Raw genomic sequence first — 26,137 nt, 5'->3', positions numbered from 1 at the left:
ATAATTTTTAAAAATGTAAACACGAGTAAGGGCTCTGGGGCTAAACAAGTGCCAGTCCAAATCCTGGTGCCTCTACTTCCTAACCTGGGACCTTGGCAAATCGCCTCCCTTTCTGAAGACTCTGTTTCTTGGTCTGTAAAAGACGGATGGTGACACCTCCCCCCTGAGGTGCTGAGAGCCGCTGCTAATTGAGCCCAGTATCTGGCATGTATGAAGCACTGAGTGGGGGTTTGCTCTTTTAGGATTACTATTAATAATGATAAACATAGGCTGGGGCAGGGCAGGGACCCAGGACAACCCCATCTCCCAAGCCAGTGCGGGTCTTTTTTGTTTTTTTTAGCTTTTTAGCTGTACCTGTGGCATATGGAGGCTTCCACGCTAGGGGTTGAATCAGAGCTGCAGCTGCCGGCCTACGCCACAGCCACAACAACACAGAATCCAAGCCGTGACTGCGACCTACACCCAGCTCATGGCAACACCAGATCCCCAGCGCACCGAAAGAGGCCAGGGATCGAACCCGCATCCTCATGGGTACTAGTTAGGTTCATACCCCCATGAGCCACAATGGGAAATCCAGTGCTTCTTCTATGCTGCCCTTTCTGTCTGGTACCTGCAGACCCCTGTGGGTTGCAGCAGGGTGAGTCTTTCCAGCCTTGTCAGAGGAGCAACTGACTCAGGCAGCACCAAGGCCAACAGCCCCATGCCATCAGGGGATGTTTACATTCCTGGTGGATTAAGATCCTCAGCCAGCACTGTGGTGGCCCCTGGGCCTTAGTGATTAATAGCCCGGCCTAGTGCTGAGAGCTCTTGGAGGATGGCTGGCAGGGAACAGGCAGGACAGCACTGGCACCTCTTGGATGCCCATGAGCTCTGGGGTCAGAAACGAGCCTCCTCTAAGCCCTGGCCAGCACCATCGCCCAGAGAAAGGGCACAGGAGGGGGTGGCCACTTCAGGGACCCCAGGCAAGCTGCTTCATCACTCGGGCTTCAGTCTCTCATTTGTAAAACAGCACTTGGCCCAAATGTGCAGGTGAGCTTAGACGCATGCCCAGTAGGGCACGGGCTCCATCACTCTAACTACCAGTATTCCCTTGGGAACCCAGCCTTAAGGGTTATCATCATGTGTCTGTGAGTTCTGGCACTCAACCTGCATTATGTCTGTCCCAGGGCCCAGAGCCAGGCCTGATAAAGAATAAGAAGCTTCAGGGAGGCGTTCCCAGTTGCGGCGCAGTGGAAACGAATCCGACTAGGAACCATGAGGTTGTGGGTTTGATCCCTGGCCTCGCTCTGTGGGTTCAGGATCCGGCGTTGCCGTAAGTAGTGGTGTAGGTTGCAGAGGCAGCTCAGATTCTGCGTTCCTGGGGCTGTGGCTGTGTCGTAGGCCAGCAGCTGTAGCTCCGATTTGCCCCCTAGCCTGGGAACTGCCATATGCCACAGTGCGGCCCTAAAAAAAAAAGCTTCAGGGAATGTTTGCTGATTGAAACTGCCACGCCAGCCTCTGCTCTCACATCTCCTTCCACTGGGGAAGGTCCTGTCTGCTAGAAAGTCCTTCCTGGTATTGAGCTGCTTCCTGACTGCTTCCTCCCTCTGAGTTTGGGGGAGGGGGAAAGAGAGTGGGGAGGAGAAGCTCCCCCACCCCTCATTTGTACCCATTCTCCAGATCCCAAATCCATCCTGCTCCTCTCAGTGGTGCTTGCCCTGACCACCCTGACCAGGAGGAGTGGCACCTTCCCCGGGCTCGTAGAACCCACACTCACAGACATATGCTGCTGGGAGATGTGCAGACACACTCCCCAGATACACAGTCACAAAGCAACCACTCACAGGAAGACACACAACACCCTGGCCCCTGGGGACACATTCAACAATACAAATGTGTCCACATGATGCTAACATGCAGGTCTGCACACACACACACACACACACACACGCATGCACATACATCACAGCACACAGACATGGTGACGGGCATCTGGAGACAGGCAAACACACATAAACACAGGTCCTCAGAACTCCAGCAGCTGGGGAACCAGGGTCAGAGCCCCTTAGGGGAGAAGGGCTCCGTGCTTTCCTAGGAATGGACTTGATTTACCCTGAACATGTTCCTTGGGGGTAGCTCAGGCTGATTCCAGAGACCACAGGTCTCGCCGTGGTCGCTGAGCAAGCCTGGCCTAGGAGGGCTTTTTTAGTGATGGCATGAACAGATATTCAGGCCATGGTCGCTGTTCCATTCCATGCCATATAAATTGTTGCACAAATTGCCGGACAATGACAATTAGAGCAGCAACGGCTGCAGGCTGGTTAGCTTTTGCAAACAGAGACTCCGCTGCTCCCCGTACAACTCCCTCAGCCTGCTCCAGGCGCTCCAGACAGCAGAACGCTGTGATCGGGGCTGGGTGTCGCCCTCCCTGAGACGACATGCATTTCTGACCTCCATACTTGTGGTCATGGCTCTGAGTTGCTTTAAGGTCACTCTATGTGAGGCCCAGGTGGAGCACAGCACTGAGCCTCAGTTTCCCCAGATGTCACCTGACTTCCGGCCAGTTCCCCTGCAACTTCTCTCCCAGCCTGCTGTTCTCCCAGGTCCCCTCTCTGTCCCCAGCTTCACTCATTGCCAAGCATAGCCCAAGGTCTCAATAAGAGGGGGGAATGAATGAACCCCCTCCCCACCCTGGATTCAGGCATTGCTTCTGCTGCTTGTAGGAGACCCTCCCTCCAGGGCTGCCCTGGGAGATCACTGGTACACAAAGCCTCCTCTCAGCGTCTGCTTCTGGAACACCTACCTAAATACCACTTGCCCGATGAGAAAGTGAAAGCTTCAGAGAGGTAAAGTAACTCTCCCAGTGTCACAAAGCACAGTGCCCTTGGGGGTTAGTTCTGGGGAGGCAGCCCTCACTCCTCCTCTGGCTGGGAGGCTGGGGAGGTCCTGCTGTCCCGTGGTCGCCAATATGGGTACAGAAAGCGGCCCCACTTTGCCCTTGTGTCCAAGTCACAGTTGTGGTTCCAGCTGTACCATTAACAAAGGGCACTGTGAGCCCCGCCTGGCCAGGAGGTCTGGATGTGAGGATGTTTAAGAAGAGGAGGGTTTGATAACAGGCCCACTGAAGGAGCACGTCCAGCCGGCCCAAAGCTTGGGCTTCTTCAGAGCGACCCTCTCCACAAACCTTGTCATCAGTCCAGGAGCAGAGCAGTGGCCCCCTCGGGACCTGACATCTTGTCAGGGGCCCTCACTGGACACCCTGGCTCACCACAGAGGATTCTTGGGCCAAGTTGGCAAACTGCTTGCAAGCCCAGTGCTCCCCAGCAGCCTATATAAATCTGGAGGAAAGGGGTTATTGAGCCCTGGGAAACTGCAACCAAAGACACTTAACTTCATTATTGGAAAAGCCTCTAGAATTAAGTCATTACCTGTTAATTAACTCGAGCGGGGCAGAGATTTTAGTGGATGACAGGACTGTGGGCACGCTGGCCCTCGAGAGGCACAGGAAGCACACACACATCTAGGTACACACACACCTCACGCCCCTCCTGCTCCAAACCACCCCGGGTCCCTGTAGCCCTGCGGACAGAGCCGAGCTCCCCCAATCTGGCACACAAGGTCCTCCATCACCAGCCCGGCTCTCCTCTCCATCACTCTCTCCATCAATTCATCAGTTCACAACTCTCGCCCCCAGTCCTTTTTCAGGCTGTTCCCTCTCCCCGGGATACCCTTCCCCTCCTTTTGTACCTGGAAAACTCTCACCTAGCTTCTCTCCAGAGGCCTCTGCACCCTGGATAAAATCCCCTGCTCTGAGTTCCTATACTTTTTCCTCCAGGGGATTCATCACAGGGTTTTGTAACTGGGTTCTGAGTCTGGCCCCCTCTAGACAGCGAGCGTCTCCAGGGCAGGACAAGGCAGAGTGCACAGAGGCACGCTCGTGAATGAATGAACACACACATGCATGGCTGCACACACTGAGATGCTGCTCTGAGCTGGACCCTGTGCCAGCCCTGGCCCCTGGGGATGGTGCAGGAGCTGCTGCCTGGGAGGACTGCCTAAGGGCCCTCTGTTACACCAGCAGAACGAAGGAGGGCTGAGGAGGCATTTCAGCCCGCTGACCAGCTCACTTCCCTTGGAGACACGCAAGTGCAGTCAGGAGGGTGGCGGCTCGCTCCAGTCCCCGGCCCAACAACCCCACTTCCCCAACCAGATCCTCCAGCCCCTCGTGCTCTCAGGTCCACCACTAGGCTGATGACACCTAGACATACACATCTCCTGCCCCCTGGGGCCCTCTGGCTGGCACCTCTCTACTCAGCACGCCCGAAACCACCAATGCACCCCTTCCTCCCTCACGCTGGCTTTACTGATTCACACAGTGAACCCAGGCCAGAGAGCGGAGCACCAGCTGGGCTCCTCCTCCACCCCAACAGTTAACAATTTTCCCATCCCCTGCTCTCAACTGTCCCTCCTGAATCTCCCTCAGATCCAGTTTCTGTAGCTGCAAATGTACTGGTTTGATTGGCTGTCCGGTTTCCCCAGATTAAAAAGCCCTTCACGGTGGGAAGTGAAGGCATGAATAGGGAGAACCTTTATTCCTCCCACAAAGGAGGGGGCAACCTCCGTCAACCTGGCTGGGGGACCCAAGACAGGCCTGGCCAGTGGGATGCCTTGTTACAGTTTTGGCCCCCGCACGAGAGAGCACAGAGGCCGAGGACCCCCGCATGGTGTCTGCCTAGTCTGTAGTCCCTGGAGAAGCAGGTCTAGGTTCTCTGCTTCTAGGCCCCTGGGGTCCTGGAATCTGCCTGTCCTCCACATCCGCTCCCCTTTCCTTAGATAAATGGTCCATTGTCACAAGAGCCTGCTGATAAATCCTAGGGGGTGGGGGAGGGAGGGGATGCTGGGCTCATTATGGCCAGAGCTGGTTTCTGCTGCTTCTAAGTAAGAAACTTGGCAGCAGCTGCTTCTCTGCTCTCTGCCACCGCCTGGGTCCAGGCTTCACTGGCTCACCTCCTGGCCCACGTTAGTACCCTTTCTCACCTCCTCCATGATGCTATTCTGATCCCCTGACCCTAGGCCCAGGCTGCTCCTTCTACTAGGCCCCATCACCCTCTCAGCACCCCTCAAACTAACCACAGTGTTGCCCCCTTCTTTTTAAGATCTGCAGGGTCTACTAGACTATGAGCTCCTTGAGCAAGGGGCTGAGTCTGCCCCAAGTAATAGACTGAACCATGAAGTCTGTAGAGAGAGGCCACTTGCCATAGAAGTCAGGTCCCATGGGATGATCAGAGTCGAGTTACTTCTCTGAGTCTCAGCTTCTTCATCTGTAAAGTGGGAATAATGACAGCTACCTCAGAGGGCTGCTGTACAGACAGACTAAAAGCACATTGCAGACTATAGAACACAGGTAAGGTACCTTCATTGCCAGCATTTACTTGCCCCTGGCTTTTCTCAAAGAACATTAGCCAAGTTATTCGTGAAAAACAAGGTCTACGGCTTGGTTCAGTGACTCTGCATCATCAATCATTTGTACTACCTTCCTCCAGCAAACAGCACTCGTGACTCTCACCATGGCCTACTCAAGATTTGATATCCAGACAAAACTGGCCCCAACACAATATGGCGGCTCTGCTCCCTTCCCCAGATAATAAGAATGCTACAATTCAACAAGGTGCCTTCTTTGCTTTGGCTTCCAGGAAGCTCCAGGAAATATAGCGTTCGATCACAATAACCAAGTGAGCTTAGGTTTTTCAGATTTATGTCCTTTCTTCTAATCTATGTCAGCTTAACTGCCCACAGATCTTTTTGTTGTAAATATTCATGAATTCTTAATGAAAAACAAGAACTCGATGATAAGGAATAAAATGGACTAGAACAGAAGGGAGCAGAGTAAATCATCGCAGCAGGATTTTCTGGTGTTTCCTCCATTCGTCCCTCTTCACAGAGAAAGAAACTGAAGCCTAGAGAAGGGAAGGGGGAGGAGGCAAGGCCTGGACTGCACCTCAAGGATTCCCAGCCTCTGTAGGCTTGCTTTAGAGCTGACCTGTCCACCAGGCACAGCACACATAGTACACAAAGTCCACAATACTTTCAGGGACCCACAAAAGTGTCATTTCTTTTTTCCCTTTTTCTTTTGTCTTTTTAGGACTGCACCTGAGGCATATGGAGGTTCCCAGGCTAAGGGTCGAATCGGAGCTGTAGCTGCTGGCCTGCATCACAGCCACAGCAATGCTGGATCCTGAACCCACTGAGTGAGGCCAGGGATCGAACCTGCAACCTCATGAATTCTAGTTGGGTTTGTTACCACTGAGCCATGACGGGAAATGCCGAAAATGCAATCTCATTTAAAAATCAGAAGAAAAAGCTTTTAGGTCCAAGAAAATGTTTTCATACATAATATAAATATGTTGTCTTTAAACCAACGCTGTCATAAAATGTAATTTTTAGTATTTTTATGGAGGCAGAGGCTGAAGCCAAAAGCGCTGGGGTCAGCCAATGCCAAGATGAGGCCCTGCTCACTCTGCCCATCTCATCAATAAGTCCAGGAAACTCCTCCTTCCCACCGGCCGGCTTCCCCGGGGGCCCAGGCATCCTCCTCTCTGACGGAATCTGAAGGCGGCATATTCAAGAAAATTCCAGTGGGAAGCGGGGCCTTGCCAGGTGAATCTAATTTATACCTGGCAGTAACCACCTCCAATAGCTCCTGAAAGCCTGCAACTACCACCCGGCTGCGGGAGGAGCGTCCCCAGGCTGATTCGGCCAACCCTTTGTCAGGACGAATCTTCCTGGGTTCACAGTGTGGAGATGATTTCAGGACTCTGAAGGCACGAGCTGAGAACTTCTCGACAGAGGTGTTGACTGCAGGCGGCACACCCTCTGTTCCTCTCGCCTCGGCTCCACACCTCATCTGTCCCCCCACCTGCCAGCCGGGCTCACCTGGGGCATAAGTGGGGGGAGAACCACCTGCCCTGGGCATCACCGCTGACCTGCCCTATGACCTTTCACTGGTTTCCCTGCCTCACCAGGCCCTCGTGTCCTCCCTGGGACAATGGGGCGATGGTCCCAGAGACAAAAGGCTGTTGTGAGCATGATACAGGATGACGGGCAGTAAGCAACCTCCAGCAGAGGAGGCAGGATTTTCACTCCCACCAAACATAAGGAAACTGAAACCAGAACAAGGAAAGAGTTGGTCCAGGCAAGGCCATGGTGAAAAAGGGATCAGAACTGGATTCCAGAAGCCCTCAAGGCAGAGTCACGAGGAGTGGTTGTGCTTTCAGGCTTCCCTGGCTTCAAATCCCAACCCCAACTCTTACAGGCCATGGGACCCACACTCTCTCCACTGCCTGGTATGGGCCGTCTTGGGCCACAGAAGCCTCCACCCTGACCCGGTTCTCAGAGCTGGACCCCAAGCAGCTGCCCCCAAGCCCCTCCCTCTGACTCCTGTGTGCCTCTCCTAACTGGTGAGGAGGTCACTGTCTCCCTGCACACAAGGATGCCCTGTGTTTGTGGCTATGATTCTTTTTTTTTTTTTTTTTTTTTTTTTTTGTCCTTTTGCCTTTCTAGGGCCGCTCCCACGGCATATAGACGTTCCCAGGCTAGGGGTCTAATCAGAGCTGTAGCCGCCGGCCTACACCACAGCCACAGCAAGGTGGGATCTGAGCCGCATCCGTGACCCACACCACAGCTCACGGCAACGCCGGATCCTTAACCCACTGAGCAAGGCCAGGGATCGAACCCGCAACCTCATGGTTCCTAGTCAGATTCGTTAACCGCTGCGCCACGACGAGAACTCCATAGCGATGATTCTTGAAACAGCATCCCACCTCTACCCCAGTGCAGGTCAAGTGGAAAGATCTATGCAAAACCCAGATGATGTGATAGCTTTTGAGGGCATCTCAGTAATGAAGATGCCTTGACAGGGGTCCTCTGGGTCTAATGCAAACAGGGAGTGATCAGTGCCTGCTCAATTATGGAAAATAAGGCTGACACAGAGGGTATTCTGGCCCAGGGCGAGGCTGAGGATCGGAACCCCAGCACTTAACCTGTCTGAGCCTTACTCTCCTCATCCATATAATGGGACAGTAATGCCAACATCAAAAGATTCACTGAGAAAACAGAGACTAAGGGCTTAACCTGCTATCCGGAGGAGGGCACATTCCTGATAAATGCCACGTTCCCTCCTTCCTTGCACTTTAAAGTAGCTGCTGCTTTGGGGAGGTTTAATCATTCCCCCGCTGCATTCTTGGCTGTAACAGTCCTTTTGTTGTCAATTAATGCAAAATTGTACTCTTGCTCTATCTCTGGGCCCATGGTCATAAAAACAGGCTCTGTGGAGATGGAATTAATGATAAACAGCTGCAGCAGCAGCAGCTAATTACAGAGCATCTACTATGCAGAGCGCCTGATTGTAAACTTCTCTCCAAGCCCCAGTAACAGCATGGGGACCTGGACAAGAACCCTTCCTCTCTGGGCCTCAGTTTCCAAATCCACAAACAGGATCGAGCCAGAAGGTGTCTCAGACAATGATTTCGAAGCTCTTGTCTGGGTCTGACATTCCATGAGTTGGAGGAATTGCAGTGCAACCTCTCCTATCCCCTGACACTGCAGATTACAGAGGAAGGGAAATTGGGGGTGGCACGGGGGCGGGGGGAGAACTGGGCACTAACTGTGCACTAGGCGCCGTGCTGGGCTCTCTGGGCACACTACCCATCGGGCATCGAGATGCCCCTCAGACAGCAACCCGTGCAATCCTCACCACAGCCCGGGAGTTTGTTGCAAAGAACCTTCCCAGTACACTCCATCACCTCTGCCCCGCTGAGGCAGCTCCTCCTCTTTAGCTTTTTACTTATTTACTTATTTATTGTTTTTTAGGGCTGCACCTGCAGTACAAGGAAGTTCCTAGGCTTGGGGTGGAATCGAAGTGGCAGCTACCAGCCTACGCCACAGCCACAGCGACTCGGGATCCAAGCCATGTCTGTGACCTACACCACAGCTCACAGCAGTGCCAGACCCGTAACCCACTGAGTAAGGCCAGGGATTGAACCCGAATCCTCATGGATACTAGCCCAACAGGAACCCCAGATTCTCCTCTTTTTCACTCAATCACATTCATTTAGCAAATAATTGTGGTCACATACCATGTGCAAGGAACTGTCTGAGGCTTTGGAGACAGATGCAACAGGGAAAAAAAATACAAAGATCTCAACTTCATGGGGCTTATGTTTGAATGGAGGGAACAGATCAGACACATAATGTCAGGCAGTATGAGGGGCAGAGAGTGGCTGAAGGTATTACATTAGACAGGTGGTCAGGGAAGGCCTCCCAGAGGAGGGGACATGGACCTCCAGGAAAGCCTCTGTGGACCTGTGTGAAGGGAGGTAGGGCTGGAGCAAGAGAACTCTGAGCAGAAGGAAGTCACGCAAAGAGCCTGAGTGGGGGGATGAACTCAGCTCGTCTGACGAACAGCCAGGAACCAGTGTGGCTGGAGCAGCGCGCGAGAGAAGAGTGCGGCAGGAACTGAGGTCAGGCAGCTCAGCAGGAACCCACACCTACCCCTTCCCTGCCCTGCATCATCTTCCTCCTCCCCGGGGCCCCGCCCAGAAATGTGGAAGGATAAGCCGAGTTCAAAGGATCTTAGGGATCCCGGCATCTGATCCTTCTATTTTACAGATGAAAAAACTGAGACAAAGGGTCCGGTGACTTTCCCACAGTCACAGGCAGTTTGATGAAGAGCTGGGGAGGGAACCAAGCTCTGAACCCCTGGCCCACACTGTCTCTACCCAGACTGGCCGAGTCAAGGGCAGGAAACATAAGGGCTTGGAACTGATCAAAAGGCCTTATCGCACACATGAAGAAACTGAGGCCCAAAGCCGGGGGCTACATATGCATGAAGAGGGCAAGCAGGAGGGGCAGGCTGAGGAGCTGCAGACTCTTGCTGGTGCACCCCTGTGTGGGCTTTGCACAAGTCAGGCTTCCTCTGGGCCTGACACCCACAGCAATCAACCAGCGTGCTTTTCTAACTCAAGAAGCTGTGTTGTCTGAAACCCACCACTGGTTATGGCCTCCCTAGAGCCTGCTAGGCAGAGCTGCCTGAACCCGATCCTGCTGGGAGGGAAGGTGATTCTGACACATGCGGACTGCACAAGCCGCCAGCCACGCCCCTATGGGGCCTCCAGTGGGCCATCGCCCGCCCTGGGCTTCAGGTCCCCATCTGTCAAAGGGGGCCGCAGGGCTTGGGAGCAGCATCAGACGAGATGCCCTGGAGGGCCCTTCCCCCAAACACAACACAAGCCAGTGTTCCCTAGAATTTGGGAGGCAGTGATGGTAAAGATGGAGGCAACGCAGGTCAGGCAATGCATGGCAGGGCCTGGCACATGGCAGGTACTCAGCCAGACTCTGCGACTCTGCAGAGCAAGAAGGCACTGCAGACTTGTGGCCTCCCCGAGGATGCCTGGGGAGAAGGAACAGAGCGGGTAGTGGCGGGGGGTGGATCTTGAGGAATTATTGGAAGCACAGCGGACTGCTTTTTCCTCCTGGGGCCAGATTCTCTTGACTTCCCATTGCGATCATGTTCATTGGCAACTAAACCTGGTCCGAAATGACATCACAGTGCAAACTGATTCCCCAAACAAAGGGTTCAACGGATGCCAGGGAGCACAGACGTGTGGTTAAATAAGGGTGCAGAAACAACTGTGGGCAGTGGGAAGATGTCAGAGCAGGGCGCCAGGGACAAGGGGTGGAGCCCCAGAGGTGATACCTGGCCAGGTAGCTTCCACTCCGGACTTTGGCGAGCCCCTTATAAAACAGGGATCCCGCCCCTGTCCTGTGCATTACCTGAGCATAGGAACTACCCATCAAAACTCTGCACCCCAGGGCCTCGCCAGGGCCTGCAAAGCTCCAAGTGTTCCTTTTAGCTCCAACACCCTCGGCCTTCTGGCTCAGTCAAACAGCCTGGTAGATGGTCCATCAGCTAAACAATCCCTGGCTTGCCCTTCCCCACGCCCAGCAGAGATCTCTACCCCCAGGAAGCACACAGCCCAGGACCACCATGCCCATCTGCTCTCTGAGGCTTCTTGCCCAACATGGCAGACTCATCCAGGAGGCCAGAGCAGGCTGCTCTCCATCAGGCAGCTCCCTCCTGGCCGCCTGGACATCGCCACTCGCAAGGCCTCGGAGTCTCCGAGGTGGACTCTCATTGTATCATTACCCACGTCAGAAGAATGCATCTCGAGGAGGCAGTGCTGCTCAAGTCAGTGCTGTAATCACTTACAGACCGCGGAGGCCCCAGTCCTGGCAGCGGAGGAAGATTTATTGTGGGGATGGATGGAAAACAAAGAACAGTTGTGCAAACTTTACGGAGCCACATTATGGGAAATGCCTTTCCCATTTCCCACTGGTAAACGTGCTGGATGCTCTTTCCAAAGGGCAACGGCACTCTGGGACCCAATCAGGTGCAGACACTGTGCCTAGCGCAGCTCACGGGGCTGGGCTGGCCTGTCCTGTGGTGCCCAGGCCCTGGCTGGCAGCCAGGCCCTGCTGTCTGCTCTGGTGGACCCACAGAAGATGGCACCTTCCTGGACCTCTGTGTCCTCACCTGCTGACCGCTGCTCCCCCTTGGACACACCTGCCACACGACCAGCGTTCTAAATGTTAACGCTGATTCCATCACGCTCCAGCTCAGAATCCTTCTACCACGCTCGCCACTGTCCTCCAGGTAGAGTCCAAGCTCTCCATTCGGGGCTTCAAGGCCCTTTAAAGTCCAACCCGACTGCCATTTCTGCTCCCAGCCCCAACACACAGAATGCATTCCAAGCACAAGAGGACATCTCTGTTCCCCCCTCCCCAGGGTCAAGACCGTCACATTTTTGTATATGCTGTTCCCTTTCCCTGAAATGCCTTTCCTCATGGTCTGCACCTAGAAAGCTCCTACCCTCCCTTCAAAGCCCTCCTCTCATGACGTCCTGGAGGAAGTCTTCTCCCCATTCTGTGTCTCTGAGGCATGTGGCTAATTCCCTCACCTCGAGGTCATCTGACGCTGCACCCCTGCTTCTAGCATTGAACCCGGCACAGCATGGGTGTCGAAAACCGGCAGGGCGGAGGGAGAGACAACACAGCTGAGCCCACAGCATTCTCCTGAGGGAGGGGAACAGGCGAGCTGATTGTCCCTGGTCTCAGAGCGTCTGTGGTGACCGAGGCCCCATCACCCACTTAAAAGATGGAGCCAGGACGCTGAGGTCCAAGGGAGGCGCGTGAAGTCGGCTCAGATAACCCATCTGCCATGCAGTGGAGACAGAGCCTATTAATGCTCCATCACGACCATTACCGTTTCCAGGATGTCCCGCTTAGAAAACATGTTCTGGACACTTTCTCCGAGTCACTGTTGATTTTATCTGACTTTCTCATTCCAATAAGAGAATCATTTCAATTCCATTTACATTACAGTCAAAAGCGTTTTCTCTCCTTATTATTTTAAATTCAATTCAGAGGCTTGTGTTTTTTTTTATCCTTAATTTTTTTCATATTCCATCAAGCAGCGTGGAGTTCACAAAACTTGGCTCGTGTTCCTGCCCGTACCCTCAAGTTTGGTGCTCCCAGGAATTCTCGTCTCTACAAGAGCTCAAGTTTGATGACAAAAAAAAAAAAAAAAAAAAAAAAAAGGAACAAGGGCTCCTGTTTTTAGGCATGGAGCACTTTGCCAGGCATGAGGTAAGTGCTCCATATACATGAGCTCATTTAATTCTCACACCACTTTCCCTTTTACAGAGACAGGAAGCTGAGGCTGAGAGAGGTCATGTGACTTATGTGCGGTCTCAGGGCTGGTGAAGGGCAGAGTGGGGACTCGAAGCCCAGCAGTTATCCTATGCATGTAGCCATTGGGCCACCGATTCTTGGCTCCGGATTTGAATAAGACAGGGCTGGGGTCAGGAATTGGAGATGGAGGGCTGCGGTGGGGAAGTGAATGGGCGTGGGGGGGGGTGACAGGGAGGGGGTGGGGAGCAGAGGAGGAGAAGGGGGAGGCCAGGAGAGCTGCAGACAGAGCCCCGAAGGGCAGAAACTGCATTTGGGGAGCACGTGGCTAACAATTCTGTGTCTGATGGGAAGTCCATCTGGAAGGAAGATGCCTGCGAGGGTAAGCGTGTTCTCTGAGGCTGGTTATGGGCAGGTGCACTAGACAGGGATCGGGGGACTCAACGTGACCCCTCTCCAGAGCACTCTGAAGTCTGTGGAGCACAGGCCTCCATGCCCCACAGAGAGTCTTGTTGGGGGAGCATCACACACCCCATTTTATGGATGCCCAGCGGAGGCTCAGGAATGACATGACTTGTCTAAGGCTGCACAGCCAGGGAGCAGCGAGCTGGGATGACTCCCCACTTCCTGTGCCCTTTTCCTGGCAGGCCACAGTCATCAGGGCCTCAGTTTCCCCCTGTGCAGTGACGAGAGGGGGCCTTCAACTGCCAGCCTACGCTACGGCCACACAGGATTCAAGCCACGTCTGCGACCTATACCACAGCTCACGGCAATGCCGGATCCTCAACCCCTGAGTGAGGCCAGGGAATGAACCTGCATCCTCGTGGATACTAGCTGGGTTCGTTACTGCTGAGCCACAATGGGAACACCCAGAAAGCCTCTCTTTATGAAGGCTCCTGAGTTTGATTTTTAAAAACTAGGGGAGAGAAGAAGTCATCCAGTGAAAGCCAAGATCTGTGGAGCCGGAACCTTGACTTCAAAAGGGGAAAGAGCATTTGCATCTGTCGGGCCTCTAAGAAACCCAGAATGCTAGGCACCAATCCCATTTCAGTCAGGAAGCTGAGGTTCAGCACAGCCGAGTGACCCCTCCGAGGTCACATGGCCCATCCATGGCAGGGCTGGGACTTACCACAACCTCTCCTGTTCCTTGGCGATGCTCACGATGCAGAGCCACTCTGCATTTTAGACTCTCCCTCTTCACCTTGCCTAATGCAAACTGCCCAGAGCAGTCAGAACCATTTGTTGTACGCCTCCCGTGTGCCAGACACTACACAAGCATCTCGTGTGTGGGACCCCACTAAAGCCTCATGAGTCCTGGTACCGCCACGTGACGGGGAAGAAAACAGGCTTACAGACGTCAGGTAGCTTGCACACAATCACAGGCTGAGAGGCAGCAAAGTCAGGTTTCAAGTTAAGACTTTCTTGCAGGAAAACTTCAAGCACCAGATTAGGGGGTGATTGTGACCACATTTAAGGTCCCTCCATGGGAAGGATCGGGAGCTTGGGGTTATCAGACACAACTTAGAATAGATTTACAAGGAGATCCTGCAGAGTAGCATTGAGAACTACGTCTAGATACTCATGTTGCAACAGAACAAAGGGTGGGGAAAAAAAATGTAATGTATACATGTAAGAATAACTTGATCCCCTTGCTGTACAGTGAGAGAAAAAAAAAAAAAAAAAAAGTCCCTCCAATCTTGTGACTTCACGGAAACCACTCTGGAGGACAGTGTCCAGGAAACCTCACAGAGCCATGGTGAGGGGTCACATGACCACCAAAGCAGAGCCTCTGTACTAGGGAGCAGGTTCAGCTCCTCTGTCTCCAAGGGCAGGCCACACGTCAAAGGGCATGTGGTCCCCAAGACACTCAGCCACACCAGGAGCAACACGGGCTGGGAGAACAGGAAGCACAAAGCAAGGGGGAGGCGAGGAGGGGATGCTGGACTGGGTTTTGCGGGATGGTTAAGAGTTTGCTTGGTGGGGAAAGTATTTCAGACAGAAGCATCAGCAAAAGCCAAGGCCTCAGTAATGGTGGTTCATGAGGACACATCTGGATGCCAACTTGATGGCTGCCTTTGCTCAAAAAGTTTTTCCTACCTAGATCCCATGCCCAGAACGAGGCCAGGCTCAGATCCCCATTTCCAAGGTGGATGGACTTGGTGACCCGAACTGGTTGGACCAGCTTGGCCTCTCTGGGCTCCTGTACAGCAGGTTATTTATTTTTAAAAAGGTGAATTGTCTTATTCTTCATCACGTGAGTTCTCTCTCCTCTGCTCTGGAACAAAAGACCCATCATGTCAGCCGTGCAGGGGACCTGCGGCTCTGAAAGTGATGGGATGCCAAATTGGGAAAAATGGTTAAAGGCACACGTCTATCCGTTTCCCTGGTCCACCAGGCCAGGCTGGCTCTGATTCTCTTGTGATCCCACTGCCCACCAGGGCCTGGCACACCGGACGCACTCAGTGTCACCTTGCCAATGAGTTCAGATCGGATATTCTCTCAACACTTCTAAGCAGACTCGTGGTTCTGTGCCTGGGAGGTGGCTTGAGCTCCAGGCTAAGCACACCGTCTCCAGAGTCAGGCTGAGACTTGGGATCAAGTGTGACCCCATGATGTACGTGGGGCCTGAACTTGGGCATGAGCTGGACCATCCTTTCCCCATCTGTTAAATGAGGATAATGCCAGACTCCAGGAATGTTCTGAGTGCTGCGCGGAAGCCCTAAATATTGAAAAACACCCGGTGAGTATTTCAGGAACGTTCCCATCCCCCATGGCTGACTCGGACAAGGTAATGCAGCCAGGCTCCACTCCTCAGCTGCTGGCTCCCCTCCCGCCCTCCCGCCCTCATCCAGCAAGATGGCACGGTTCCAGGGCAGCATCCCCTCCGCAGTGCCAGAAGTCTCCCATCATATCATCTTCACCTCTGGACGTCCAACGCCCAGTACGAGGCCTGGCCCACGGGGGAGGCTGCCCCTCCAGGGAGGCAAGTGTTTCAGGGGGAAGGGTCTTCCCTCAGTGGAGGGTCACTTTCCCAGTCAAACCTGCCCCAGCTTTTGGTGGCCAGCCCCTTCGGGAAGCCCCCTCCCTGTCCACTGAAACTGCCCCGTTTGCTGTGCTCTGCTGACCCCCATCCCCTCAGAGCGAGTCTCCCCCTGCCCCCTCCACACGGGGTGAGGATGGGCTGATAAACGCAGCTGCTCAGACAGTTCAAACTCCTGGCTAATTCCCTGGGATGAGCCTGAGAGGCTGAGATGAGGCAGGGGTGTCAGCTGGCCTAGGAACGCGCCCAATCTGGGACCTGGCGGGTCTTAGGACATGGGGGCGGGGGAGGAGCAGACGCCTCGGCCCCCTCCCAGTGTGAGGTGAGAAGCACAGAGGGCTCGACTCTGCTGAAGGGAGAGGCTGGGCAGAGGGAGGTGTGGGGGAGGGCCGTGTAGACTGTGGAATGGTTCGAGCGGCACCACCAGGTGACCCAAGGGCAGGCTGTGCCCTTTCACTGTCTGTGAAAGTCAGTTTCTACTTCTGTAAAATGGGCATGGTGATCCAGGGCTGGACACAGCTTTTCTCAGAATAGGTTAGGTCTCTCCTCCCTCAGGACTTTGCGAAGACACAATGCCAGACCCCCTGTCAAGCCTCCCTCTGATGTATGTTCCTGGTCCCAGGTCCAATGGCACCCAAGACAGACTGGACGGGGTAAGAGATGGGGACCAACGGTCAGTGTGGCTGCAGCTGCCAGAGGAACCCAGACGGGAGGTGAGCCCAGCCTCGAGGCTCCAGCTTGGCCTCAGGACCCGGAGGGCAGGGACTAGAGCCTCCTCCCTGGCCTGCTCCCTTTTCGAGCTCCAGTCACCCCGAATAGCCACCATCTGGCACAGAGCAGGTGCTCTGCATTGTGGGCAGACCCCTGACAAGGCCACCAGCATATGTGACAGCCTTGTTAACCTCACCAACAGCAGAGGCTGCAGCAATTAGCTGACCTCAAGTCCAGGTTCCACTACTGACGGGCTCTTTTGAACCGCAGGGTCCTGTTTGTAAAACATCCATCAGTGATCCTGTCCTAACTCCTAAAGCTACTGCACGGATCCTCTAAAATGATCAGTGTGAAGAGCATGACTGGGGAAGGGGAGAATGAACCAAGCACCTCCATAGGTCATCTCTTCTAACCCTAACAGCAAGAGTCCTAAGAGGTAGCTACTATCACCGCCCCATTTTACAAATGAATATGCTATGGTTCAGAGAGGTTAAGTCACCTGCCTGAGATCACACAGCCCGCAGGTCGGTGTGACTCTAGACTTGGGCTTTCACCTGCCTTTCACATCTTCCACGCTCTACTCACAGCTATGGTCAAGCTCTTCACAAAACTCAGGGCTTACTGTCATGATTATTTCAAAAAACCCAAAGTTATAAGAGGTTTTCCTTTTTTCACGCTGCCTGTCTTTCTCTCAAAGTGCAGAGCAGCAAACTCACAGTCTGCTAATTTCTGGGTCTCAGACAATCAGAATTCCAACCGTCTGGGAGAGCCAACCTAAGAAAGCAAGAAATTAATCTTTTCAAAGTTAACGTCTTGGAGGCGTCGCGTCAGTATTTGGGTTGGACGTAATCTTGCTATCGTAACGCAGATGAAACCCCAAATTTAATAAGGCTAAGACAACTCCAACAACGTAAGAAACATAACAGGATATTGCAAAGAGATTAGGGAGCTTCCTCTGGACGGCGTGGACGGGCCGAGGAGAGGGCAGGGTGGGGGCGTGTGGGCCCCCCCCACCCGGGGGCCGGCGAGGCCTGGGGACTAACAGCCTGGGTGGAGGGGAGCCCGCCCGGTGCGGGAGCACAGGCTCCACAGGCTAAATGTGAACCAGCTGGAGGACGGACGAGAGTGTTACAGTTGGACGGGGCGGGAAAGGCTTACCTCATGAAAGAACTGTGGAACCGGCTGCTGGAAAGATAATAAAAGGATTAACTGCTATTTTAGTGGGCCATTTACTCTTCAATCAAAGTGTCTCATCTATTTCCTGTTCTCCAGAGGCTCCGGGTCCAAAATTCCTTTGTCTATTACAGCACATGGTAGCAGAGGCCTGTCATGAGAAATTAATAATTTTACAGGGAAGGGAGATTTTATTTATCTGGGTGCCGGCGAAGGCCCGCTCCTTCCCCGGGTTACCTGCTGTGCCAGCCTTGCAGGCAGGGGGAGCGCTCCCATGGGGGGCAGGGCGGAGCTCAGAGACCTCTGCTACCTACCCTCTCAGAGGAGGCACCCCGCAGGGCTGGCCCAGGACCCCAGAGACTAAGTGGTTTCACAGGAGAAGATGAATGAAGACAAGAGCATTACCATTTAGAAAGATGTGAGTTCAGCTTCCGCGCCAGTGGTTACTAGCTGTGTAATCTGGGCAAGTCATTTCTCTTATTGTTAGTATGATGCACGTCATGGTTATTAGCCTCTAGGATTACTGTTAGGGCTTGTCTCCAATGAGCTGTGTGACCTGAGCAAATTACATAATCTCTCCGAGCCTGTTTCTTCATCTGTAAAATGGGGATTAATAGTATCTGCCCCATGGGGTGGCTGTGAGGAGCACAGGGCTTAAAAGAGCCCCTGCACATAGTCAGCATTCAGGAGCTGCTTGCCGGTATTATGATCACAATCCTAACCCCCCTAGGAGGCAAGATGACGTGTTCTCACGGTAGCAGGTGGAAGGCCAGCTGGACCCCACTGAACCTCTGTATCTTCATCTGTAAAAACCCCTGGTCTTACAAAACTCTCTTGTAAAGATTAAATGCAAGCACAGGTGAATATAGACATGGCTTGAACATCACCTCCTCCATGAAGCCCTTCTGGGTTTCTCCTCCATCTCAGACCTCGTCACTCCTCTCGACACCCATCTCCAACCCATCCCTGACTGTGAGTGCCCCCAGACAAAGACCTTGGCAGGTCCAGGTCTCGGTCCCCAGGGCCAGGTGGAAGCCTGGCTTCACCAAAGTCTGCTGAACCAAAAGAGATGTTGGCAGGCTGCTCCAGCAAAGAAATCCTACAGAGAGATCCTGCGACTGCTCTAAGTGATCTGAGCCTCTCTGACCCCTCACTGGGCCTCCATTCCCCAACCTGGAAAATAGGGGCGGAAGACCCAGCTCATCTCCAAGGTCCCTCATGTCTAACGTAACAGAAACTCCTGGACACTGTGCTTCCACATGGGAACCCAAGTGCGAGAAGGCCACTGACCACACTTTGCCAGAGTTCAGGCCAGGCAGCGTCCACAAGGGCCCCTACAGACCCCAGTGGGGTCACCCATAGGAGAGAAGACATGAAGGAGTGTGTAACCAGCAGCTGACAACTGTAGGCGCTCAGAGACACAGGGTCCGTCCGCTGTCCAGGAGCCCTGTCCTGCGACCTCCACTAGGCATCTCCTTCCAGGCAGGGGCACACCCTCCTGCCAGTCATGTGTCACAACACCCCAAGTGAACTGGAGCATTGCCAGGAGCTGGCCCGGCCACCAGCTCCCCCTCCAGCAAACTCTCGGCCCAAAGGCACACGATACGGTCAACTGCTCAGCCTGCTCACGCCAGCCTCTCTCCCGACCGCAGCACGCCAACCACAGGTTCCGTTCTACTTCCATTCTTTGGCAGAAGCCACTCCCTGCCCCTCACTCGTCTATACAGTGAATTCCTTCTCATCCACAAGACCCAGCCTTCTTGAAAGCCAAAAAGTAGGTCCAGTGGGTGCCCAGCTCACTGCTCCACATGCAGCTGGCCCCAAGGGCGAACAGCGGGTCCCAGGAGGATGGAATTTATGCCCAAGCTTCCTGCCTCCTCCTGGGCCCTGCAAATGCTGCCCTGGGCTTTGAGCAGGAACACAGGTGGACCTCTCCCCAGGCTGCCCCCCTTCCCAGACTGAGTTCTCCACGAGGTAGGACCGCCCGGTGACAGTGATGGCACATGAGTGTGCAGTGACTCAACCTTGGCTACGACACCCTGCTTCCTCCCTCTCCCTCGCTCAGGCCCCAAGGGCTGGGGAGACGGAGCTGCGCCTTGGTGGCTCCCTCTGCCCTTGCACTCCCCGCAGACAGGCACCTGTCCTGGTGGCCGGCTGGGCCGTGGCAGTAGGGACTGCGGCTTGGCTGAGGATATCAGGGACTAAGATGACATTCCTGGCCTCCGACAGACTCCCACCACAGTGAGAGAAACGGAAAGGGCCGGTTGGAAGGGCTGGAGGCCTGGGTGCCTACACTGAAAGCGTGTGTCCCGGGAAACCTTTGTCTCAATCTCAGCCAGAACACTGCAGACACCAACCACGGCCTTCCCTGAGAACCCTTGGCCTCTCCCTAAAGCTGGCCCTGGGGACCCACAGCTCTCAAGCTGGACGCCGGTGAGGACTGAGCTCCTTGGGGGAAAACAAGCCTGTGGCCACTCCAGGAGACCCAGGGAGCCGCCCTGGGGAGGACTCTGGGTGCAGAGCGTGCTCCCCATGACTCACCTGGACATCAGCAGATGGGACCCTGTGCACTTGCAGGTGAGAGAGAAGGCTGGCTGAGCCTCTCTGACCTCTGAGCACGTATGTCACCACCTGAGCAAGTGTATGTGGCACCAGGCTACGGAGGGTGGAGGATGGGGTACCTGGCCAGTCTGAGGGACCCTCTGCCAAGGTTCCCAGAGACGAGGCACTAACGCTGCGACCAGTGGCCACGTCCATCGCATTGGTCCTTCCCTCTTCAAGCCCGGGGGATCCCAGCCAGCACCCAACCCGAGGTGGGTGCTGCTCGGCCGGGGGCGGCCGTGGGAACTCACCATGCACTTGTTGGGCTTCTCGCCCGAGTGCACCCTCATGTGGATGAGCAGCTTGTAGCGGGCGTTGAAGGGCTTGTAGCGGCGCACACAGCCGGCCCAGAAGCAGGTGAAGTCCTCGCCCTTGCGCTGGTCGATGTGGCTCTTCTCGATGTGCCGCACCAGCTCCTCCTGCTGCTCGTAGGCTGCACAGCAGTCCACCCAACGGCACGCCTGCCGCCCAGCCACCCCCCTGCCCGCCAGGCCCAGCCCCAGGCCTCCGAGGCCTGGGCCGGGCGGCAGCTGAGACAGGGGGTAGGGGGGCGGCAGGCCCTGCTGGTGAGGCCCGAACAGCTCTGAGAACTCATCCGCCGGCTCCTGCTTCAGGAAGCTGGCTTTCCGGCAGGCTTCGAGTTGCAAACTGCCCTCGTGGCTCTCGGTGGATGCAGGGCTGGACCGGGCCCGCCTGGGAGGGCCCCCCAGGTCTCCCGGCAGAGGGGGGCTCCGAAGTCCATTTACGCAGGTGACCAGAGCTGTCTGGGAGGCGCGGACGATGGAGGTGATGTCGGAGGAGGCACAGGGGGAGGCGGAGGCCGAGGAGGTGGGGGGCAGGCCCAAGAGGCAGCAGCGCTTCAGGCCTCCCTCAGGGAGGTGGGCCTCGGGTGGGGGGCCCAGGCCAGAGCTGGGTTCACTGCCCAGAAGGTAGCAGGAAGGTGCGGGGTTGGCGAGGCCTCGGCCCGGGGGGTCCAGGTCCGTGTGCAGGCCTGTGGCTGGCGGGGCCCGGCAGTGGGCAGACAGGGGCACGCGAGCTTCCGCCATGGCCCGGTAGTCGGGCAGGGACTCCTGCTTGATGTGCTGTGTGGCCGGGAGACTGCCGTTCACATACGCGGCCTGGGACCTGGGTGACCTGGAAGACAGGGCAGAAAGGTCATGAGAGGGCGGACACTCCACCGTGCAGAGGCCCAGGGAGGGGATGGTGGGGAGCCTGAGGACCGAGGCCGGAGCGGAAAAGGGAAGGCAAGCAGCAGAGACCGGCACTGGTTGTCTGGTCAGCAGGGAGGAGTGTGGAGGGAAAAGGGGACAGAGAGAAAGAAGAGGGCGCTGGGGAGAGGTTCTAGAGAGGCAAGAGGTCTGAACACATGATGTGCCGAGGAGAAGGCCAGCAAGGAGCACATTCATCCTCCCACCAAATCCAGGCTCCTCCTCCAGCCCAGTGCCACCCGCCCTGCCTCTGAGGCCTCCCTGGGCCCGCTACCCCCCGACCTTGACCTTCTGGACATTCTGGAGGAAGAAGGCTGAGAATGGCTTTTGACAATTTAAAGCAAACTGGACCTAAAGCAAACATCAGGTCCAGTTTGCTTTAAATTCTGCTTACTTGGGAGTTCCCATTGTGGCTCAGTGGAAAGGAAACTGACTTATATCCATGAGGACACAGGTTTGATCCCCAGCCTCGCTCAGTGGGTTAAGGATCTGGCATTGCCGTGAGCTGTGGGGTAGGTAGCAGATGTGGCTTGGATCCCGTATTGCTGTGGCTGTGGCGCAGGCCGGCAGCTACAGCTCCGATTTGACCCCTAGCCCGGGAACCTCCGTATGCCATGGGTGCAGCCCTAGAAAAGGCCAAAAGACAAAAAAAAAAAAAAAATCTGCTTTCTTGTCCCTTAAATCTTTCTCAACTCTTGTGATCGTTCTTAATTTCTAAAAATGTTAACTGTGTGACGTTTTGCCCCAAGCAATGTGTCCTTTCCACTGTGAACACCCGTGGGTGGGGGTCTGACTCATAGGCACAGTGAGGGGGCGTCCAAGGAAAAGCTGAGGAAAAGCATCTTGGGGCGGTGGAGGGGGGATGTGCAGGAATTTCAAGCCCAGACACCTTCAGTGCACAAAACACAACTCTGGGGAGCAGCCATGGGAAGGTGCTCTGGGCCCCTCTTCACACCCCAGCAGTGAACGGTTCTCTCCTGAGGGTGAGGATGGTGACGGGCAGGGCCCAGCTGGCCCGACGCTGCCTTCTTCACATCAGCACCACCCACATTCCAAGAGGGGGCCTCTCCCAAATGTGGACAGTTAAGTATGGGTAGAGATACCAGGGCCTGCAGGTCACCAGAGGATTCTGGGGGGAGAGCCAGCAAAGTGACACTGGGCTCGGGATCAGAGGAGCCGCACTGGCTGGCTGGGCAGAACAGGGGGCCTGCTTACGTGCCCCAAGACTGACGAGGACACCCTGTGCGTCCTCGTACCTCTCCCCCTCCGAGTCTCCGTCTCCTCCCCGGCAGAAGGAGGACTCGCCCTCCCTACCTCCCTACCTGCCAGGCCCATGGGAGGACGCATGCTGTGACTGCCCTCTGGGAAGAGGATGGCAGGGTGAACGGTGCCACCGTCACTCCCCTGACTACCACCGCTGTGCGGGGACTCTGCAGCCAGGGACGGTGGGCCCGTCCCCTGTCCCTCTGCTTCCCAGGGTGGCCCTACAAACCCAGCCACTCCCTCGCGGGCTCCCTGCAGCCCCGGCATCCTCAGCTCCAGCCATGAGGTGGAGGGAAAGGAGGGGACAGGGGAGAGGGAAAGTCGGAGCCTGGAGCCCTCAGAGAGCAGTGCTCCAACCCCTTCGCTCCCAAGAGGACACAGGACTCACCACGGTCACAGCAGCAAACCAGTGACAGGGCTGGGGCCAGAACCCAGGCTCCCCGCGCCCTCCCAGGGGTGCACGGTTCTCAAGTACAGACCCGACCTGCCCCCTGGATACAAGATTGAAGGAGAAGCTCTTCTGCTGGGTTCTAAACTACACCTGAACAATTCTCCACCTCACTCAGCGGAGACCTTTCTTCCCTCCCAGGAACTCTGCTGCCCAGAGTGTGGCCATCAGGTAGAATCAGAAGGGGCAAATACACATGCCCCCCATCTCCAGGGCCAGGGGCGCTGGGCCCACTGTAACCAGCAGAAAGCCCTGAGTACCTTAAAGATCTGGTTTAAAGTTGTGGAGCTTGAAAAATAATAAAAAAAAATAAATAAAAGCAATAATAATAACAATAAATGCCTAACTGCTCCTTGCACGGTCATGATCCTGGGCCTGGCAGAGGTGGGCAAAGGTGGGGAAAGGCAGCCAGGGAAGCATCTGTTTGGAGCATTCACTTTAAAAACAGAGCCACCTTAAACCACCAACACCAGAAGCCAAGAGCTGTGGCCTTCTGTGACTGAGTCATTCAAATAATCAATAACAAAACCCGGAACGGCATCGGGCAGGGAGGGGGCAGCTCAGGCCCAGTGTCTCCTGGCTCCCAACGTAGCAGAGGCAGCCTCTGCTTGCCCTCACTGGCCCCGATAGGTCAGGCCGTGGCTCTGGCCCTGCTCGACCGCTGAGCCCTGTGCACCCCAGGCAACTCCCATCGCATCTCCAGAAATTGTGAGCTGGGTTCCTAGACAGAGCGAATTACTCTGGGCACTTTCCCAGGGCCTGTCTCATGAATCCTAACAGGACAATGATCCGTGTCTGCTGAATGCACAGCCAAGTTCTTCAAGGGAGAAACTATCAGCTGTTTGATACTTATAAAAACAGGAGCTATTTGCCCAAGCCCTCAGAGGCAGGCAGTGAGAGAGCAGGAATTTGAACCGGGATCTGTCTGAATCTGAGAGAGCAGCAAGAATGGACCAAGCCCGAGATGATCAGGCAGGAGGGAGAAGGTACAGGATCTGACTGGGTAGATAGGAGATAGGGACTGGGACCCTCTTATCTTTTAGGAAAATGAGAGAGTCTGGAAAAGCCAGATCAGCAGCAGAGGTGGCAGCAACTCAGATGCAGGCATAGGGTTCTGGGAACAGACTCTCTTGTGCCCTGTCGAAATGACATTCAGAACGACAAATGATGCTTCTGGAGTTCCCTCGTGGCTCAGCAGGTCAAGGATCTGGCATCATCACTGCAGTGGTTTGGGTTCAATCCCTGGCCTAGGAACTTGAACATGCCACAGTCACAGCCAAAAAAAAAAAAAAGTGAGGCATGATATTTCTGATCCTCTCTACTGGAGAAAACAAAAAAAGCAAAAAACAAAACCACCCACTTTCAGGGAGTTTCCCTTGTGGCTCAGTGGTAACAAATCCCACTAGTATTCATGAGGATGTGGGTTCGATCTCCGGCCTTGCTCAGTGGGTTAAAGAACTGGCATTGCCATGAGCTGTGGTGTAGGTCACAGATGCAGCTCAGATCCTCTGTGGCTGTGGCTGTGGTGTAGGCAGGCAGCTGCAGCTCCAACTGGACCTCTAGCCTGGGAACAGATGTGGCCCTAAAAATACAAAAAAACAAAAAAGTCATCTACTTTCTTAGCTGTCATGAAATAGCATAGCTCCTCCTACCCTGAGATAGAAGGAATTTCACTGAAGAAAACGGATGCTGCCGGGGTGGGGCTGGGGGGGAGTCTCAGTGAGTAACCAAGCAGACACACACATCTGACTGTCACCAAACAATGCACAGCTCCAAGGCTAAAAGATGCTTACTCTTTGTCATGTACCTAATTGTGTCCACCTAAAATTCACAGGTTGAAGCCCTAAACCCCCATGTGGCTGTATTTAGAGACAGAGCCTTTAGGGAGGTAATTTAATGAGGTCATACGGTGGGGCCCTGATCCAACAGGACAGGTGTCCCTTCAAGAAGAAGAAAAGACACCAGGCGAGCAAACAGAGAAAAGATCCCGTGAGGACAGGGCGAGAAGACAGCTGGCTTCAATCCAAGGAGAGTGGCCGCAGGAGAAACCATACCTGCAGACACCCTGATTGGGGACATCCAGCGTCCAGAACTGCAAGGGAATACACATCTGTGGTTTAAGCCACTCAGTTGGTGGTGTTTCGTTATGGCAGCCCAAGACCCTTTGGTAAATCAGAAGTCTCACTAATACCAGAGAAAGCCACAGGGAATCTACATTCTCAGAGAAAAAATGGTTTCACATGGGAAGAATAAGCCTCCTGTTAATTCACAGTATCTCCCACAGTGGGGCTCCCACTGGAAAGTAAACTCCATCGGGGAAATGGCCGCTTCCTTCACCAGGGAGCCCACCCCAGCACCCGCCATGGTGCCCGGCACAGAGTCGGAGCTTGGTAAGTGATTGGTGAAGGAATGGATTGCAGACAGGCAACTGCCACCAAACAACGCACAGCTCCAAGTCTAAAAGATGCTTACTCCTTGAGCTTTCAGAATCTCTGATCTGTGGAAGAGGAGCAGCAGCCCCAATCAGTGGGAGAGGACCCTGGGGTCCAGGGGGGTGCGTGCAGAGGACTGTCTGTGGTTGGGCAAACCAAAGGGCACAGAGGCGCAGCTGGGACCCCAGGAGAAGCCGCAGGAGGCCAAGTTCAGTCCCATGTGCAATCTGACAGAACATCTGTCCAGAGGTGGATTATCTGGCAGCGTCCTGTGGGGCGAGGGCTTCCTGGGGCAGGAGACGCCTGCATGGAGGAAGCCCTCTCCACGCGAGGAGCAGTCCAGCTACGACACCATAGGTGTATGGACCCTGAGCTGAGTGCTCCCCTCCCCAGCCTCTTCCCCAGCCTCTGAATTTTCCTCTTCAGAAATGACAGATTCTCTGTAACAGCCACCTCAGCTTCTGCAACGGGGAAATGCATCCCAGTAAAACCATTCCTATCTCTCAATGGAGCCTTGCAATGCAGAGAGGTGCAGAGC

General features: G+C 54.8%; 1 protein-coding gene across 1 annotated transcript in view; it reads right to left on the bottom strand.

Annotated features, from left to right (window-relative positions):
• Positions 1-26,137, bottom strand: part of GLIS1 (GLIS family zinc finger 1) — a 90,435-nt gene that overhangs the window by 62,467 nt on the left and 1,831 nt on the right. The window contains exon 2 of the mRNA XM_021096612.1: positions 20,500-21,382. Within this exon, the coding sequence (XP_020952271.1) occupies positions 20,500-21,294 (795 nt within the window). The 5' untranslated portion in view covers positions 21,295-21,382. The remainder of the gene's footprint in view (positions 1-20,499; positions 21,383-26,137) is intronic.

This window comes from Sus scrofa, chromosome 6, assembly GCF_000003025.6.
Source record: "Sus scrofa isolate TJ Tabasco breed Duroc chromosome 6, Sscrofa11.1, whole genome shotgun sequence".
NCBI lineage: Eukaryota > Metazoa > Chordata > Mammalia > Artiodactyla > Suidae > Sus > Sus scrofa.
The sequence above is the reverse complement of the archived record's forward strand: the minus strand, read 5'-3'. Positions and strand labels throughout refer to the sequence as shown.